Below are 21,174 nucleotides of genomic sequence, written 5' to 3'. Positions count from 1 at the left end.
TGTGTGTGGTGTAGATATTATTGCAATCCATGTGTAGTTCATGGCCTAGGGACCGCCATTATGTTGGCATTGTGGCTAAGATGTAGAGCACAATATGTCCAGGTCTAAGGCAGGCCATAGGTTATGACCTTTTTTTTTTCTTCCACCATGGGCGCTCGATTCTGTGTTGATGGGGGAATCCCTCCTGCAGTACATAATGATTATTGTTTGAAGACAATATAGGCTCATTCTTATACGTGTGTTTTTGCCCATTACACAGGACTTCTCCAGAGCTTCTCCCATCCTCTGGAACTCTCTACCCCAATTTATCAGACTATCGCCTACTCTGCTTACTTTTAGGCGGTCTCTTCAGGGAAGCCTATCCTGCCCTCAGCTAATAATGGTATCTTCTACTCTTCCAACCAGTCCATCCCCCCCACAGTTACTACCTTTTGTACCACTAGCCCCTCCCTCCTAGATTGTAAGCTCCCAGGATCAGGGCCCTCCTAACCCTCTTGTATTGAACTGTATTGTCTCCCATTATATTGTAATGCGCTGAGCAAACTGTTGGCGCCATAAATCCTGTATTATAATAATATAATAATAATAATATATAAATCCTGTATAATAATAATAATAATATATAAATCCTGTATTATAATAATATATAAATCCTGTATAATAATAATATATAAATCCTGTATAATAATAATAATAATTACTGCAAAATGCGGTGTCTTGGTATAAATGTTGTGCTGCTGTTCTATTCAGAATAAATGGTGCCCCAACACCCATATACAGTACAGCAAAAGGTTTCTATGCTATAGTGCACTCAGATGAGAACGATTTGTGAGTATCTGTGCGTGCTATTAGGGCTCATTCACACGGGCAACTGAGCTACGGTTTTACCACCCACCTGAAATAGGGCATGCATACATTCGAGGCTGTACACATGTTGTGGCAAAAAATTAAATGGCATGTTGCATTTGATGGGCGGCACTGCCACCAAATGTGACCTATTCAAGTGAATTGGCAATGCGCATGGTTACGGCACTGTGGGTTCCCATGTGGAAGAAAAATATATTTGAAATATATTTTAAAAATATTCTTCCTAAATATATTGACATAGATTTGAAATACTACAATTTTGGCCATATTCAATATATTTTAAAATATATTTCAATAAATATATATATATATATATATATATACTGCATGCTGACGTGTTTTTATTACAATATATATGAAAAAAATTTTAAAAAATAAATTTGTATGTCTTTAAAGCGGAGTTCCACTCAGTCTTTAAAAAAATAAAAGTCAGCAGCTACACAAACTATAGCTGCTGACTTTTAAAAAAACAGCCACTCACCTGTCCCGCGATCCCGCATTGCCCCCACCGCAGCCCATTTTACCAGCCGTCCTGTATTCCAGGAGGCCGGCATCTTCAGTGTGGGCACCCGGCTGTGATAGCTTGCGGTTTCACAGCCGGGTACCCACTGCGCATTTGCGAGTAGCGCTGCGCTTCATGAATGGTCCTGTCGTCTTCTGGGACCTGTCACGTGTCCCACAAGACTTCGGGGAGAGGGGGAGGGAGGACACCTTCCGTTTCAGATTGCGTAGGCGATTGCAGCGGAAGTGGTTTGTGGGTACCTGTCAAATTCGGGTACCCGTTCTCCCCCCCCACTCCCCAAAGGTGCCAATCCTTAATGGGGAGTTAGGGAACAATCTTTAAAGCGGAACTTCCCCTTTTGGGTGGAACTCCGCTTTAAAAGTACAAATCTACATTTTTGGAATGCATTTACACATATATGTAGAAATATATGTTAAAATTACTTTTTTATAGAATTAAAAAATCTGAAGAATATATTTTAGTAATGCGATTAATTTATGTAAATATAAACTGCTAAATACCTTTTCTCATCAGCAGTATATAGGAGTCCTGTGACTTCTATCAGTGTCCAGCTGAGTACTGATTAAAGCTTGCAGGAGGAGTTTTCATTCTCCTCTGATTGTCCTTTGAGGCTGTATAACCCCTGACCCTCTGTCTGGACAGCGCTGATTGGCCGATCACATGCACCTTCCCAAAGAAAAAAAAGAAAACACTTTAGCAATAGCAAGAGAAGACAGGATCAAACAGCGTTTTTACACAATGCAGAGGATTAACCCCTTAGGTTCCAAAGTGAGTATAACAAGCATGCTTTACTGCATATACAAACTGATTTTACTTTTGGGGGTTTAGTAACACTTTGAATGCAACACACAAAGCTGCGCAAAAAAGAATGCGCACTGTTGCACCTCCATTGGTGTGAATGGATGCTAACTTAGGATTTTTCGGATCCTGCGTATAAACATCAGTAGGTTATTGCATGTTACTATATACGTATGTTCTTCGAGGTGCCATTTTTGATGGGGAGTCAATGGAGGATATATGTGCCAGACACACCTAGGCCTCTTGCACACAGGTGTATGACATCCCCAACTGACTCCCCATCTAAACTGATACACCAAGGAACATATACAGTGACACCAGAAGAAACCACCACTCACAAGCCCACAATCTGCCCAGGGCACAAGTGGCGGCTGAATGGAGCTTGTCAGCGCTCCCCACTTGCTCCAAATAAAAGGGCCGTCCGCGCTCCGATGACATCAGCATGTTACCGCCAATGAGACAAAATAATTCCTCAGACAGCACTGAAGGCAAAGTGTCCATACCACACACCTCACCCTCATCGCAGCTCAGTAACGTTGCCCTGTATATACATAGCAGCATTACTAAACTGGTTACTAGGACGCTGCCCGTCTGCACCATAACAACAAATGATGCTGTACAACCCTGTTGTCATCATCATAACAACCAATGATACATTGGCTACTTTGACAAAGCATATGGGCTGTACAGCATCATTGGTTGTTATGGTGCCGGTGACCAGTGTCCTAGCAACTGGCTCAGTAATGCTGGCTTAAGCCGGTTGCTAGAACGCTGGCTGTCTGCACCATAACATCCAATGACATTGAATGATCCAGTTGCCATCATCCTAGCAATACTGTGCAGCTATGCAACATTGATTGCTAGGATGAAGGCATCTGGGCCGTACAGCATCATTGGTTGTTATGCTGCAGATGACCAGAGTCCTAGCAACTGGCTCAGTATTGCTGGTCTGTGTATACAGGGCAATGTTACTGTGCTACAGTGAGGTCGCTGTGCCAATATCCTAGCAACCAAGGAGGGGGGAAGTGGGGGTGGTGCAAAAATGGCTGCACAGGGTTGCCATGGTAATGGTGATGCTTATGCCCTCTATACACAAGGCAGCAATACTGAGCTGGTTGCTAGGATGCTGGCTGCCTACACCATAACAACCAATGATGCTGTACGGCCCAGTTGCAATTGTCCTAGTGACCAATGGTACTTCATGATTGTGCAACATTGCTAGGATGAAAGTATTTGGGTCGTACATCATCACTGGTTGTTATGGTGTGGGTGGCCAGTGTTCTAGCAACTAGCTCAGTAATGCTGGCCTGTGTATACAGGGCAATGTTACTGAGCTACAGTGAGGATGCTGTGCCAGTGTCCTTACAGCCAAAGGAATGGGGGGGGGGGCACAAAATTGGCTGCATAGGGTTGCCATGGTAATGGAGATACTTGTGCACCTGTATACACAGGCCAGCATTATTGAGCTGGTTGCTAGGACGCTGGCTGCCTGTACCATAACAACCAATGACACCGTATGGCCCAATTGCCATCAACCTAGCAACCAATAATACTGTGTGGCTGTGCAACAGTGGTTGCTAGTATGAAGGCACCCGGGCTATACAGCATCATTGGTTGCCATGGTGCCGGCAGCAAGCGTCCTAGGAACCAGCTCAGTAATGCTGGCCTGTGTATACAGGGCAATGTTACTGAGCTACAATGAGAATGCTTTGCCAGTGTCCTAACAACCAAAAATGGCTGCGTAGGATTGCAATGGTAATGAAGATACTTGTGCCCTGTATACACAGGCCAACATTACTAAGCTGGTTGCTAGGATGCTGGCCGCCCGCACTGTAATAACCAATGACGCTGTGCGGCTAGTTGCCATTGTCCTAGCAACAAATGATACTGTGCAGCTGTGCAACATTGGGTGCTAGGATGAAGGCATCCGGGTCGTTCAGCATCATTGGTTGTCATGGTGCAGGTGGCCAGCGTCCTAGCAACCAGCTCAGTAATGCTGGCCTGCGTATACAGGGCAATGGTACTGAGCTACAGTGAGGAGGCCGAGCCAATATCTTGGCATCCAAAGAGGGGGCGCAAAAATGGCTGCATAAGGTTGCCATGGAGATCATACCAGCTTTTGACTGTTTCCATGGTTGGTAAAAACGGCCTTCTCAGTAAACAACAACCCAGACACACTCCTGTTTCTACATTTTCAATAGAGCAAAGAAGGGTTGGACTCTCTGTCAACCTTTTATTACGGTCAATGCCAACCCCCAACTGAGTGCCGCCTATGGCAGTCACCCTATTCTGACCTCGCATCACTTTACCATACGTTTTTATTTCACATATAAATGTCCGTTGTGTTGAGGTAGTCCATTCCAAGGAACGGGCCAACAACACAGCAAAACGAATAAAAAACGGGCATGCACCATGTTTGCCAACGCAGCGTGCTACTGCACATGGCAGTCCATTATTGTGCAAATGTAAAACTTGATTCTTGTGAGCTACTATGGTGTATCTGTAATGTGAAAAAAATTGAATATAATCAAAAATAAATAAATAAATGAACATATATATATATATATATATATATATATATATATATATATATATATATATATAAAAACACCACTATGAATAACGTGCTAAAAAAAAACCAAACATTTTATATATATATACTTGTGTGTGTAATATGAGAGAAAATTTTCAATTAAATTAATAAATAAAATGTTGGTCTCCCCTCTGATGTGCGTGGCACGAAAGGCCTAAGAAGAACACCAACATACCGTTACGTCATTGCCGCTGGAACCACGAGGAGGTCCGGTGGCCATCTTTAAATGTTTTTTTTATGAGCTATTCAGCCTACAGATGACCCACACCTACCAGTATCCAGAGGAAGGGAGCCCTGTAACCAGCCGAGCACCCATCCAACCTAAAGGGGACCTCTGGATTGGCAGATCTCTACCTTAAACCCAAGACCTGCTGCTGCGCTGACCTATCCCTAGAAGGAAGCTCACCAGTTACCTGCCATACCCCGCCTGCCTAAGTGGTCCACGGTGGATATATTTACATGCGCATTTCCTATGCGCTTCTGGTGAGTGCGCATTTATACCATTGTTTCCAGGCATGGGTACAAGGAGGGATCCTATGCACATTTTATGAACTTCATTCATGAAACTTTTAATTTTAGGTCATTTTTTCTTATCTTATTACTAGCGCTGCACTTCTTACGCTTACAGTTTTATTAAGGTTTTTTTGGTTACCTTTAGTGCTACAACTGCTTTATTAAGAGCGCTCACTTTATCATGCCAAATAAATAAAATAAAAAACAGTTAATTGGGTCGCCTACATCATACACCTACTCATACATGTGTGTCACTATAATCAGAAACAAATGCAAACGTGTCGTGCTCCACTAATAAATGTGAAATATACTCTACGGACTATATACATAAACAATATATCATTCAAAATTATTTTCAATCAATTATAAATAACATATGTGAGTCCAACTTTGGTTTGCAGTTCTTCTGAAACATCGTGCTTATTTCAAACACAATCCGTGATTATTAAGGTGTCTTCCTCTAGTGAAACATATAAAAAAAGTCCACAAAAACTTTTACTTGTGTGCTCCTTCACCTGTGTGCGCTCACCTGACTTATATGACCAAACCGTTAAGTGAGGTCATAAACAGCTAGTGTCCCTTTAACCACTACCAGTCCGGACACTTTCACCCCCTTCCTGTCCAGGCCAATTTTCAGCTTTCAGCGCTGTCGCACTTTGAATGACAATTGCGCGGTCATGCAACACTACCCATATGAATTTTTTTGCATTTTTTTGAGACGGATAAAACTTTATTTTGGTGTTATTTATTCATCACTGGGATTTTTATTTTTTTGGCTATATAAAGGAAAAAGTCCAAAAAGTTTGAAAAAAAAAGTGTTTTTCTTATAAAATTTTGCAAATAAATAATCTTTCTTTTTAAATCTTGGCCAAAATGTATTCAGTTATCTTTTTAGTAAAAAAAAAAAAAAATAACCCAAATTAGTTTATAACCAAAACAGGGGCGGAATGACAACTCATGGGACCCCGGGCAATAGGGGATCATGGGGTCCCTGTGTGCTTGCCCAAACTCAAAAAAGCCTATGAAAAAGGTACCAGGGGCATCTCATGGGGCCCCCTACTGACCCTGGGCCCCCGGGCAGTGCCCGAGTTTCCAAATGGTCAGTCTGCCCCTGAACAAAAAATTATAATTGAAAAAAAAATATTTTTTTTAATTTTTTTTTTTATATTATTATTTTTGTTTTTTTTTTAACATACTGTCACCCTAGCAGTACAGTGTCACCATAGTGACACTATACTACTTATGGGGGGTGATATTTTTTTTTTTTCACACTGATTGCTTTTACACCCATAAAGGCTGTAAAAGCAATAATTTCTCCTTTCTGGCTGCATTCTTGCAGCCATTGAGAAATACTGAGAGCTGTGATTGGTCATAGCTTGTCACATGGTACAAGGCTGTTGTGAATAGCCCTGTACCATGTGATCTCTGTGATCAATCACAGATTTCACAGGTAGTAAGCAATGATGTCAGGAAGTGACATCTTGCTTACTACTATTCATGTGATCACTGATTGGCTAATCAGTGATCAAATGATCGGGACCTCACACAGAGGTCCCGTACAGCGATCGGTGTACAGGACACAGCAGGCACCGGATTGCGGGGCCGCGCTCCCAGGGAGCGTGCACAATCCAAAATTTATGAACGGCAACCCACCATGCACTGCCACCGTCCAGCCGGAAGGACGGCAAGTGGTTAAATAGACTTGGAAATGAATGGATTTTTATATCCCTGTCCCAGATGGATGGATGGATGGATGGATGGAGTATTTCCCTTTTTCCAGCAGGGGGTCTTGCCATTTTCTAGATACCTTTTCTCCTGGAATCGGATGGATGAATGGAGTTATCCCTCTCTCCTCTAGGGAGTCTCTTCACTCCTTTTTGACGTATTACTCCATAAGCATAGATGTCATGTAATCAAAGAATATAATATAGTGCCTTTTCTCCTTTAAAATGTATTTATTAAACAAAATATAGTGCACTCACATGGTATAAATGATAAAAACGCTTTTTCGTACAATATTATAGAATCCTCTGTGTGTTTTCCACACTCCTTATACTTGCTGTGTGTTTTCCTTTAAGCGTTGTGACATAAGAGCCCCTCCCCTACACGTTACGCCTCCGGGTCACTTGGCTTCATCAGGGAAATTGATCATTCCATTATTCTGTGTTGTAGTGTATCACAACTCACACGTGTCACTGTGCCGCCTTTGTGCGTATAAAATGACATTCTAACGTGTTGCTGTGGTAATGCGCATTACTTCGTCCCACTGCAGCCGAAAAAGTATATTTTGAACCCCCCCACCAAAAAAAAACAAACCAAAAAACAAACTTTTGCTTTGGAAACTTTATATTAGTGTGAACAATTTCCAATGACTGGCCCTTTAATTTTGGAACCCACGGTCACACCCTTATACTCCCGTTAACCGGTTCACTGACACTAGAGCCCGAGGCATTTTCTGCTCCATTATTCATCCCGGGTCCTGCAGGGGACGGGCCGGGCGGCCATGTTTTTGGAGACCACGCCCTTATGCTCTAAGGATGTAGACTCCGGCAAAATGTCCCCTGCTCTGGGGACACATTAGATGAAGCATGTAATGTAGTCATTCCCGCGAGGGAGGGCGGATTTGTTGGCGGAATTGACGTCAGCGGCGTGGTGTGTGCTAGAAGCGTGGCGGGTAAGAAGTCCTATGGATGGAGTTCTGTTATGGGAATGGGGTCAGGGATGTGCAAATGGCTGTGTAGTCACCCCCCTTTAGTACTGTATGGACGCCATTGCTCTTCTGTGGGGGTTGGGGGTAGAATGAGGGAATAAGTGTGGCCCCTGGGAATGTTTGTTCCTGGAGGGGCCCCAAAGTTACATCTTCTTGCCTTCCTGACCTCTGTTTTCATTGCAGTGTACATTGGGCTGTGTGCAATCCTGGGTTCTGGGAGGAATTAAAGGGGAACTCCATGCACCTCCACCACCTTTATTGCAGTTTCATCCGCAAAACAATTGTATGTGTCTGCCCAGCCGATTCCATGTTTTTTTTTTTTAGGGATTTGTCGCCTTGTGCCGCACGCCAGGCCCTGCATCGCCATTTCTTTTGCATCTTTGGATGCCAGCGTCTTGCAGCCGCGCCTGGAGCCGCTGAAAGTCATCATGGCTGACCTTCACCGTCCCAACCCAGTCACTCCTACACTCCTCTCTCACAATGAAAACTTTTTTTTTATTTTTTAATATATGTCATTGTTACCTAGGCAACAGCAGTGTAGCTTGCTACCCGCAGCTTCGTGGGATAGCCATGTCATGTGTCCCAGGAGGCCTCTGGGTACAGAGTATGCACTGTCATGCGTCATCAGGGGGGTGATATCTATTCTTGGTTCCTGCAGGTGGCCCCACTGATGTTGTACTGTGGTATGTCATTAGGGCCAACCTTCACCCTCCATACCTGTTTTCCATCACTTCACTCACTACTTTTTTTTTTTAAAAAACACCTTTTTTGATGCATCATTGTTTCCTAGGCAACAATGACATATCTTGTTGCCCGCAGCCTCCTGGGATACTCTCTTCATGCAGCCGAGGTGGCCTTGGTGTTCTCACCCATGCAATGCGATTTCAGGCAATCGCATTACGTTTTGTGATCTGTTTCATGGTGTCATTAATTTAACATTGACACCCGCACCAGATTGCATGAGCACCATGGAATTGCAATTTGGTGCGGGAAACCCTGCGAATCCTGTGCGTTTCCTGCACCAAATTGCAATTGCATAGTGCTCATGCAATCTGGTGCGGGTGTCAATGTTAAATTAATGACACCACGAAACAGATCACAAAATGCGATTTCCAGAAATCGCATCGCATGGGTGAGAACACGTCAGTGTGAGCCTTGTCTTAGTTTTTCTCCATCACTCAGCTAATGTGACCCCAGCACTGATGGAGAGGGGTGGGGGAGGGTCAAACACGAATGCTGTGCAGGCAGCTGACATCCTCCTTATCAACTGATGTCATTGGTTGTCAGGACGCCGGCGGCTAGAAGGTCGTAATGGCGCACAATGAAAACCTGTGGATTTGTGTAACTAAAATCAGGCTTGTTCCACCCGCTGGCTTGTATAAAAATTTTGGTAAATTTTTAGACATTTTACCAAGGCACCCCTGAAGAGATCTCAAGGCACCCTGGTTGAAAAAGGCTGCTCTTTAGAGTATGCGTAGCCATGCGTCATTGAGGGGGAGGATATCTAGGTTCATGCAGGTGGCCCTCCTGATGACATATGTTGGAACCCCACTGATGATGCACACGAGCTGCGGTACGTCCTCATGGTTAACCTTCACCTTCCCAATCCCTTCACGCCTACCCTCCTCCTCTCTCACAATCAGACCATTTGTCCCAACTCCTTTTTGATAAATCATTGTTGCCTAGGTGGCAGTGATGTACTCAGTTGACCAGGGATACCCATGTCATGCTTCCATGGACGTCTCAGGGTTCTCTGCAGTGTGCACACTTCGCGGCATCCTGGTTCTTGCAGCCAAGCTCCCTGATGATGCACATGCGCCGCGGAACGTCATCAAGGCTAGTCACCCTTCCAACCCATTTTCCATCATTTCACACCTACCCTCCTCTCAAAATCATCCCTTTTTTTTTTTTACAGCTTTTTGATACGTTGTTTCGTAGGTGACAATGACGTACTCAATTGCCCTGGGATATGCACATCACGGCCCTCAGGAGGCCTTGCAGTTCTCTACAGAGTATGCATTGCTGTGCATCATCAAGGGGTTGGATGTTTGTTCCTGGTTCTGGTAGCCAGGCCTCCTAATGATGGACATGCGCTGCAGTATGTCGTATGTCATCCAGGCCAACCGTTATCATCCCAACTTGTTTTCTGTTGCATCACTCCTACCCTTCTTGTCTCTCGCAATCAAACTTTTTTCCTTTTTTTAGCACCATTTTGATACACCATTGTTTCCTAGACAACAATCACACATCTTGTTGCCAGCAGCCTCCTGGGATATCCATGTCATGCATTCCAGGAGGCCTCGGGGTACTCTACAGAGCATGTACCGCCATGCGTCATCAGTTGCCTTGGGATACACACTTCAAGCCTCGAGAGCATGCACCGCTGCGCAACACCGGGGGGGGGTTTGTGGGGGTTTGGTTCTTGCAACCAGGACTCCTAATCATGCACTTCAGGGGTGTGGACATTTTTGAAAAACTACTTGTTCAGGGACTGAATTGGTTTTCCAATCTACTTGTCCCTCATGACAATCTACTTGTCCTGATAAAAACATTTTTTTTAACAAAAAACGTATATAAATCTGCTTCAAGTAATGTCTGGGGCTTTTAAACACAAAAGGGGCTTTATGGCGACTTAAACGTTTAATATTTTTACCAATGAGCTGTTTATCTCCTCCTCTCCCTGCCTGGCTCCAGCACCGCACCCAGGAACTAGCAGGGAGGGGGAGAGACCTTGCAGTGTGATGAGCACTGATTGGCTGCTCCTCAGGAAGGTAGGGAGGAGGAGGAGGAGCCTGCACCTTGGCGGTAGGGAGGAGGAGGAGCCTGCACCTTGGCGGTAGGGAGGAGGAGGAGCCTGCACCTTGGCGGTAGGGAGGAGGAGGAGCCTGCACCTTGGCGGTAGGGAGGAGGAGGAGCCTGCACCTTGGCGGTAGGGAGGAGGAGGAGCCTGCACCTTGGCGGTAGGGAGGAGGAGGAGTCTGTACCTGGGAGGTAGGGAGGAGGAGGAGCAGCCTGCACCTTGGAGGTAGGGAGGAGGAGGAGCAGCCTGCACCTTGGAGGTAGGGAGGAGGAGGAGCAGCCTGCACCTTGGAGGTAGGGAGGAGGAGGAGCAGCCTGCACCTTGAAGGTAGGGAGGAGGAGGAGCAGCCTGCACCTTGGAGGTAGGGAGGAGGAGGAGCAGCCTGCACCTTGGAGGTAGGGAGGAGGAGGAGCAGCCTGCACCTTGGAGGTAGGGAGGAGGAGCAGCAGCCTGCACCTTGGAGGTAGGGAGGAGGAGGAGCAGCAGCCTGCACCTTGGAGGTAGGGAGGAGGAGGAGCCTGCACCTTGGAGGTAGGGAGGAGGAGGAGCCTGCACCTTGGAGGTAGGGAGGAGGAGGAGCCTGCACCTTGGAGGTAGGGAGGAGGAGGAGCCTGCACCTTGGAGGTAGGGAGGAGGAGGAGCCTGCACCTTGGAGGTAGGGAGGAAGAGCAGCCTGCTCCTTGGAGGTAGGGAGGAGGAGCAGCCTGCACCTTGGAGGTAGGGAGGAGGAGCAGCAGCCTGCACCTTGGAGGTAGGGAGGAGGAGCAGCCTGCACCTTGGAGGTAGGGAGGAGGAGCAGCCTGCACCTTGGAGGCAGGGAGGAGGAGCAGCCTGCACCTTGGAGGCAGGGAGGAGGAGGAGGAGCAGCCTGCTCCTTGGAGGTAGGGAGGAGGAGGAGCCTGCTCCTTGGAGGTAGGGAGGAGGAGGAGCCTGCTCCTTGGAGGTAGGGAGGAGGAGGAGCCTGCTCCTTGGAGGTAGGGAGGAGGAGCCTGCTCCTTGGAGGTAGGGAGGAGGAGGAGGAGCCTGCTCCTTGGAGGTAGGGAGGAGGAGGAGCCTGCACCTTGGAGGTAGGGAGGAGGAGGAGCCTGCACCTTGGAGGTAGGAGGAGCAGCCTGCGCCTTCCAGGTAAGGAAGAAGAGCAGTTTGTACCTTCAAGGTGGGGCAGAACCTGTATCTTTAATGTAGGCAGAAGCCTGTTCCTTCCAGATAGGAAAGAGCGGGTGTTGCACTCCATATACACAGGGAGTTCATAGCGATGTGTAAGTTTCTAGTTTGTCTAATCACTGCTTACGTCACTTTTCTTTCACTCCTGGCAGCTGAATGTAGCAGCAGGAGAGCGAAAACATATCAGCTGCTGGAAGACTACAGGCCATACTGGGGACTATTCCTCTGCCCTTGTAGAATTCAGTTCCACACTAATTGTAATTTTCTATATATTTGTTTTTCTGTTACAGAAGTTTAGAGAGATTTCATCTGTGTGACCTTAGACATTTGATCTCAGACATGTATGAGTTATCGGTGATGAAGGTAAGAGTTATGTTTTTAAGGACCTTTCCCATTTAAAATATCTTCTTTTTTTTTTTTTACAACAGATGTCTTTTTATAGAGAGGCCGTTTTATGTTGAGGGTCTGGCCTACAGTGTTCCATTTTAGGACCTCTACACCAGTTTTCCTTTTCATCTTCCTCTCCTAGCAAAAACCTTCTCTTTTCCAGCTACTGACCTCTGCATCTCCACTCCTCCTCAGCCTGACACCACCTAAGGGCCTATTTATAATAGAGAGCAGATAATGCCATACCTACTCCATAACATTTTTGCTGGGATATGCACATCACAGCTCATTCATAAAATGTAGGCCATGGTGTGTAGCCTGCAGTGTCTGACAAAGAGCTCTCTGCTTAATTCAGGACAGAGAACTTCATGACTGATGGAGAGCTGTCAAGTCATGCAGCTTTGACAGGTCACACGATCAAGCACTTCTATCAATTTTTTTTTTAACACAGCACATTTCTAAAGCACATCACTATACTTAAATTGAAAAAACATACTGCACATTTGTAAAGTATAATATGTGCATCTAATGACTTCCTTTGTGCCCCACCCCTACCACCATCAACATATAATTAAAATTGTTCAATCAAATAAAAGAAATACGTCTTTGGCGACTCAGCACTGGTTCTGCCTCCTGGTCTCTGCGACAAGTATGGTGAGAGGGGGCAGCCAACTGGTGTAAATGTAACTGCCCCCTGCCTTAGATCCTCTATCAAGAGCGTTATATGAAAGAACACATGCCAGGCACCCCTTTGAACATACTTGCTGGCCTCTGAGTTTTGCAGACTTTAGCTGTGCAGTCTGCTGATCAGTTGCTTCAGCATGCATGTCTAAAGGGATGCTGGGGGTGTGTTCTTTCATATAATGCCCAAGAACAAAATGACTGATGGCAGGGAAAAAACATGCCCAAAAACAGTACAGTTCAGGAGGAGAGGAAAGTGGTGATGACTGAAGTCATTCGTGCAGGAGATAAACGGTAGGATTAGGATGGTTGCAGCTGCTTGAAACGGTTATATTGTAGAGATGTAAGTTTTCAGGGAATTGAGAATAATTGGCAGCCGAGGCCGTAAAAAAGCGGCGTGGGTAGGGCGCGAGCACGGGTTGCGCTCGCAGCCTATCTGGAAATGCAAAATCACGTGTATATGTACGTGATTTTGCGCACCCCTGCTGCCCTGTAGCAGTATTTCTGCTATAGGGTGGAGGAGAAGCAGTTATTCAGTACAGCTTTTGCCTGACAATACAAAAACATTACATCACTTCTGAATTTTCATTCGGAACTTTAGTAACCTCTTCACTTTCGATATGAGACTAGCACGCAAAAAAATAAACCGACGATCGTTCGTCCGATATTCTGATCATGTGTACGGGGCTTAACACCCTCTTTAACCACTTGCTGTCCGCCTGCTGTTTTTAAACGGCAGGACGGTGGCACTCCAGGGGCGGGTTGCCGTTCATAAACGGCACCTACTATTTTTAGTTGTGCGCGCTCCCTGGGAGCGCGCAGGACCGCAATCCGGTGCCTGCTGTGTCCTCCGGACACAGTGAAACACCGATCGTCGGACGGGACCTCTGTACGAGGTCCCGATCATGTGATCACTGATTGGCCAATCAGTGTTCACATGAACAGTAGTAAGCAAGACATCACTTGTGACATCATTGCTTACTACATGTGAAATCTGTGAATGATCACAGAGATCACAAGGTACAAGGCTATTCACAACAGCCTTGTACCATGTGACAAGCCGTGACCAATCACAGATCACATAGTATTTCTCAATGGCTACAAGAATGCAGACAGAGAGAAAGAGAAAGGATTGCTTTTACATCCTATATGGGTGTAAAAGCAATCACTGTAAAAAAAAAAAATCTTCATCACCCCCCACAAGTAGTACAGTGTCACCATGGTGACACTGTACTGCTAGGGTGACGGTATGTAAAAAAAAAAAATAATATAAAAATAAATGTTTAAAAATGATAATTTTTGGTTATAACTAATTTGGCGTATTTTTTTTTTTTTTTACTAAAAAGATAACGGAATACATTTTGGCTAAGATTTATGATGAAATAATATTTATTTGCAAAATTTTATAAGAAAAACACTTTTTTCAAAATTTTTGGACATTTTCATTTATATAGCAAAAAAAATAAAAATCCCAGCGGTGAATAAATACCACCAAAATAAAGCTTTATCTGTCTAAAAAAAAATGGTAAAAAAATTCATATGGGTACAGCGTTGCATGACCGCGCAATTGTCAAAGTGTGAGAGCGCTGAAAGCTGAAAATTGGCCTAGACAGGAAGGGGGTAAAAGTGTCCGGACAGGAAGTGGTTAAAGCACAGCTAATGGGAATTGTACCTTCCGTTCTTTATATTACCATTGCTCTCTTTAGTATTTCACATGTGCAAACTCGCTGTACTTTTCTGGATAAATTCTGTTTATCTTTTGTGAAACAAATGTTGCAAAACGTTGCAAAGTTTCTTACTTGATGATTCTGCCCATTAAGCGCACTTCCTGTTTCAAGCTGACAATGCTAAACCCATACATTACAATTGGCACTAGGGTTGTCAGCTTGCATTCAGTTGGTCCTTGAGATGCCTATTCTGGTGTGTTAGGCAGCTCAGTGGCCAACCGAAGGAACTCACACTCCAGGTTTTCAATGCTGCTGTAATAGTAAGGCATTGTCATCCTTTACGGTTCAGCAGCTTTCTTTTCATTCTTTAGTTTGTCTGTAGTTGGTGTGCTGTTTGTCTGACCGGCAATGATGTGATTCTTGTCCAGGTGATCAATCCAAGCTGCTTCTTCTGTGAGATTCTGGGATTGAAAGAAAGCAAGGAGTATGAGCAGCTGTTTCAGGACCTTAATATGCTGTATGGCAATAAATACCGAGACGTTGAAGAGTTAAGGCCCGCATTGCTTTCCATTGGGCAGGTAACTTTTGGACTTTCTTTTTTTGAAAATATTCCATCTGGTGGCTGCATTAGTTCATTAGTTTCTGTTTTTTATTTAGGCTTTTTTTTTTTCCATCTGTTTTCACATGGTGATCTGGTTAGTAACATTTACCCTGCCTTAGGGTGCCTACACTCTGGATGAAGGAGCAACAGAAACACATATGAACAGCAGCATTGGTAATTGAGGGGGAGGGCGGGTGGATTGGGATGTACTAGCAGATTTAGACATGGTTGTCACGATTGCTGCATCAGACCCCAGACCTTCTCACCAAACCTGTGACCGAAGGACTAGCCGATCTAAAACCACGATGTCATGTGCATAACAATGCCACACCCAGCTGCACCCTGCACAACGATTCTCCAGCTAATTGGACCACAATCATTGTACCGGCAGCCTGAGCGATTGTTACTGGGTCAGGTTAATTACGCAATTAACCCTTCACACTGCCACCACCTCCTTTTTGTACAGGGAAAGAGGAAACTCGGCAATCTCAGCAATAACACTATAATGGTTGAGGTAATCGTCTGCATAATACAGAAGGTTAAACAACACAGTAGCATTCTCTTTAGAGGCAGGAATTCATAAATTGCAATAAAGCGTTATAGAAACAGTTCAACACTTTCAGAAGGAAAGATTTATTACTAAAAGGTCAAACGGGTGCAATAAAAATATTTAAAGAAAAGATGTAACTAAGATATATATATATAAACATACAGAGACCAACAGCACAGCAAAGAGATATCAGAGAGAGGTGAAAGGGTTAAGGTACTTGCCAAAGTTCTGGGTTAGCAGATCCAAGTTTCAGAGCAAAAGGGCACGGGTCTCCCCAGGTGGTATTGATGTTAAAATGGGAGACGTCTTCAACTTCACTCTTAGGCCTGACAGCCTATTTTGTAGTCCCCAGCAGGGGGTGTCTCTGAAGTCAAGGACCAATACCCCGTGTAGGGCGTGGAGGTATGGGTGGATACCTCAACTAGAGACAAAATCTCCCATAACTCATATTTTGGCCCATAACTTTCCATCTGCACAAGTGACATTCCACCCACGGGTAGATTATTAGGCAGACACGTCTGAGGATTGATTAGATATGAATTACGAAATTATACACTGAACGGTTCACAAGATCTATTTTTCGGCTTTCCTATGTATTCGAGACAAGGCGAGTGACCTACCAAACAGTTGGCCTTTTTGTGACCAATCTGACGATATGTCCGGTTTTTATGTAAGTCTCTCACATTCCAAGATATGAGACATAGGGGAAAAATGGATTTTAACAATGGTTATCTGATTCTGTCACATACGCTGAGTTAGGTTTATTAGGCTGGAATCTCTTTCAGCTCCTGGGAAAGCTTGCCTTTTCTCTTCTGAGGTGTTACAATTTGCAGGTTCTTTGGACAGGGAGGCCCCGGCTTCCTTGGGGGGCTTTATAGCTCCTATGACCCTTCTGTGACATTCCTAACACACACACATACTGGCCATATGTCGCTGCGCCTCTCAGAGAGGGAAAGGGAGAATGAGGGGGAAATATGTTTGTTAGGATGGTTAACCCCTTTGCCAAGATGGAGGTTCTTACCAAAATGGAGGACTGCGTCTGTCTCTGGGTATACGCTTTTACAACGGTAACAAATTGAAGGTGAACTGCAGATAATACTTTGTAAACAGTTACAGTAACAGCTTATTTCCTTTCGGGATAAAGGTTTTACATAAATAAAACCTGATCATTTGTAAGCACCCCTTTTAGTGTTAAATGGTTTACCCAAACCCTCTAACTGCTACATCTGCAGTACAGCTTGTTCTCTTGAAAAACAACAGACCTAATGGCAGGATTACAAGGTGAAAGCCTAAAAATGCAGCCATAAAGGCTGTAAAAGCAATTATTTTTCCTTCTCTCTGGCTGCATTCTTGCAGCCATTGAGAAATACTGTGTGAGCTGTGATTGGTCACACTTGTCACATGGTACAAGGCTGTTGTGAATAGCCTTGTACCATGTGACCTCATGATCATTCACAGATTTCACACGTAGTAAGCAAGGATGTCAGAAGTGACATCTTGCTTACTCCTCTGCATGTGATCACTGATTTGCCAATCAGCGATCACATGATCGGGACCTCGCACAGAGGTCCCGTCTGACGATCGGTGTACCAATGGGTCCGCAGGACACAGCGGGCACCGGATCGTGGTGCTGCGTGCACCCAGGGAGCGCGCACAAGCAGGGTGCGGGGAGGCCGTTTATAAACGGCCACCCGACCCTGCACTGCCACCGACAGGCCGTTTATATACAACGGCCGGACGGGAGGGGGTTAAGGAGATTTTTACTACAAAACATTTATGACCCAGATCTTGTTCTTTTGCAGCTGTGTATGGTGTTCTGTGAAGAACTGAAGAGCTGGTGCCGGGCAGCTCTGGAATCCGACACTTGCAGTGCTCAGGACGAATTGGTTGAATGTTTTCTGCTGGATCATGCCATGTTCACACCCATCAGAAAGTCCAAGTATGTAAACCGTAACTGGATGACGTTTATTTTTGTTAAAACACGGTTTCACTATGTGCTGTGTCCATGTACTTAACTGTAAGTACACTGCTTTGGATGGCTGTGTTATGCATGTGTGCAGTGTGCACGAGCTGACAGGGAGGAGAACTGTTTTGTGTACAAACAGTTCTCCCTGTTGGAGATGCTCGGCAATCACCGGGTGCCAGCGAGTAATCACCAACTGGGACCTGGTGATTGACAGCTGCAGCTGCATATGGTGGCGTGGGTAGGGCGCTCCATACCCGGAAATATACGTGATTTTGTGCTCCCGTGAAAAGCACTGACACTGTACTAATGACACTGGGCAGGAAGGGGTTAACATGAGGGGCGATCAAAGGGTTAATTGTGTGCCGCTTTACTATGTGTGCTTTACACTGTAAGCACATTGCTTTGTATTGCTCTCCTATGCAGAGCAATACAAATCCGTGTGCAGGAGCTGACGGGAGAGATCTGTGTTGTTTATACATAGGTCTCTCCCCCGTCGCTGATACGCAGCGATTGCCAGGTGCTGGCGGGGAATCACCCCTCCTGTATGGCTGTCATAGGCAGAGGCCCTTAAATGCCCTATGAAACGTAGGTTTGTTTTATTGTCTGTATCTTGGGTCTGTTGACATTCTCCAACAACTACGCATGTGCTTCTGTGAATGCAGCATTCGATTTCCTATAGAGGAGTGGAATCGGCTTCCATTTCGAGCGAAGAAATTTAAGTTACACCAGATCCGGCCGATTTCGCTCGGCTTCGACGTGTACGAGAACAAAATGCACTTTCGGTGAGTTTAATATCAGAATATAATAACCACTGGTAGAGGTTTGGTCTGTGTTTGTATATCTATCTATCTATCTATCTATCTATCTATCTATCTATCTATCTATCTATCTATCTATCTATCCCCTATATCCTATCTATCTATCTATCTATCTATCTATCTATCAATCTATCATTATCTATCTATCTATCTACCCCCTATATCCTATCTATCTATCTATCTATCTATCTATCTATCTATCTATCTATCTATCTATCTATCCCCTATATCCTATCTATCTATCTATCTATCTATCTATCTATCTATCTATCTATCTATCTATCCCCTATATCCTATCTATCTATCTATCTATCTATCTATCTATCTATCTATCTATCTATCTATCTATCTATCTATCTATCCCCTATATCCTATCTATCTATATATCTATCTATCTATCTATCTATCTATCTATCTATCTATCATCTATCTATCTATTATCTATCTATCTATATCCTATCTATCAATTCCGTCGTATCCGACTCTTGGCGATTGCATGGACCGTCACTCGTAAGCGACTTTTTCCATGAATTCTCTTGGCAATTATTTTACAGGGTAGGTTGCCAGGTCTTTTGTGTTTGTATATATATGTATATAAAGACGATGAATAATAGATTGCATCTTTTTTTTTTCAACTGAACTCCAAGGATATATATAGAGAGAATGTTCACTAATACATCACTGAATGTATTTAAAGCCGACCTTCCCCTGTAACCAAATTGCAGTGTTTATTTTGGGGGGGGGGTACATTTTCTTGGTGCCAACATGGCATCATACATGTTGTAGTATGCTGCCATGGTTTAGTGCCAGAAAAGGAAAATTATGGTAAATATTTGTTACAGTTTTCCTTGTGCCAACATAGCAGCATGCTACCACATGTATACTTCCATGGATTGGTGTCAGGAAATGAAAATTACTGTAAGCATTTAATACAGTTTCCCCTTTTTTTTTTTCATGGTAACCCCTCCCACTTCTCTGTTTCCCGCCTGTGTGAGGATGATGTCATCCCAGTACTAGGTGAAGTTCCTTAACCCCTCGCCCTCCTGAGGATTCCCCCCCTTCCTGACCAGGCCATTTTTTGCGTTACGGCGCTGCATTACTTTAACTGACTATTGCACGGTCATGCAATGCTGCACCTAAATTAAATTTACATCATTTTTTTCCCGACGAATTGAGCTTTCTTTCAGTGGTATTTGATCACCTCTTCGTACTTTAGTTTTTGCGCTATAAAAAAAAGACCCGACAATTTTGATAAATTATATTTTTGACTTTTTGCTTTTAAACATATCCAGTAAAAAATCAAATTTAGGCCAAAATGTATTCTGCTACATGTCTTTGCTAAAAAAAAAAAAAAAAAAAAAAAAAAGAAACCCAATACGTGTAAATTAATTGTTTACATGAAAGTTATAGTGTTTACAAATGGCGATATAAATACTGGGATTTTTTTTTCTACTAGTAATGGCGGCGATCAGCGACTTATAGTGGGACTGCGGTGTGCATTCTGACACGGGGGGGGACTGGCTTGGTGTCACTGACATCCCCAGTGACACCAATACAGTGATCAGTGCTATAAAAAAAAAAAAGCACTGACACTGTCCCAATGGCACTGGGCAGGAAGGGGTTAACATGAGGGGCAATCAAAGGGTTAACTGTGTGTGTTTTACTATGGGGCGGTGTTTGTGTGCTTCACTGTGATCAGTGCTAAGAAAAAAGCACTGACACTGTACTAATGGCACTGGGCAGGAAGGGGTTAACATGAGGGGTGATCAAAGGGTTAATTGTGTGCTGTTTCACTATGTGCTGTGTCGTGTGCTTCACTGTAAGTACACTGCTTTGGATGGCTGTGCTATGCATGTGTGCAGTGTGCATGAGCTGACAGGCAGGAGAACTGTTTTGTGTACAAACAGTTCTCCCCGTCAGAGATGCTCGGCAATCACCGGGTGCCAGTGAGTAATCACCAACCGGGACCCGGTGATTGACAGCCGCAACTGCATATGGTGGCGTGGGTAGGGTGCCCCCCTACCCAGAAATATATGTGATTTTGCGCACCCGTGCCGCCCTGCAGCAGTATTTCTGCTATAAGATGTTCGGGAATTGGTTAAAAGAGAAGTGCGGGAAAACAAACATACATACATACCCATATAGATGGCTGCAGCATGAATCCGATGTTGCAGTTGTCCCCTGATTGGCTCTGAGATTAAGAACTGAGCGATCACATGACTGCTGATCGCTTCTTTCTTGGTCTTCAGTGAGTAGAGAGCAGTGACTGTCAGTTACCGGCTCTCTGCTCTTCCCCCTCCAACACCCACTGGAGCATTAAGCTGCGAAAAGGGTGGGAGCGGCTGTCTCAGGCTCTCAGTTGCGCGCTGAAAGAATCAGCAAGCGGCTGGTAAGGCATCTGGGCTGATCCCGACATTATTGCCAGGATCCCTGCAGAGCCTGGACCAGCTCTGTGGCGTCAGCCGACAGTGGACTTAAACCCGCTCAGCTGAATCAGAGTCACGAATGCAGAACTAAGTGCACTCCCATGACCCCC

At 44.6% G+C, this 21,174-nt stretch overlaps 1 protein-coding gene across 1 annotated transcript in view; it reads left to right on the top strand.

Annotated features, from left to right (window-relative positions):
* The first annotated feature begins 12,307 nt into the window (after window positions 1–12,307).
* TDRD12 (tudor domain containing 12) overlaps window positions 12,308–21,174 on the top strand; it is an 80,692-nt gene continuing 71,825 nt past the window's right edge. Inside the window, exons 1-4 of the mRNA XM_089667818.1 lie at window positions 12,308–12,331; window positions 15,132–15,281; window positions 17,657–17,793; window positions 18,483–18,602. Of these exons, the coding sequence (XP_089523944.1) occupies window positions 12,308–12,331; window positions 15,132–15,281; window positions 17,657–17,793; window positions 18,483–18,602 (431 nt within the window). The remainder of the gene's footprint in view (window positions 12,332–15,131; window positions 15,282–17,656; window positions 17,794–18,482; window positions 18,603–21,174) is intronic.

The sequence above is a fragment of the Staurois parvus genome, unplaced genomic scaffold (assembly GCF_062004578.1).
Source record: "Staurois parvus isolate SC_StPar_1 unplaced genomic scaffold, SC_StPar_1.0 ptg003601l, whole genome shotgun sequence".
Lineage (NCBI taxonomy): Eukaryota > Metazoa > Chordata > Amphibia > Anura > Ranidae > Staurois > Staurois parvus.
This window is presented reverse-complemented; position numbering and strand designations above follow the sequence as displayed.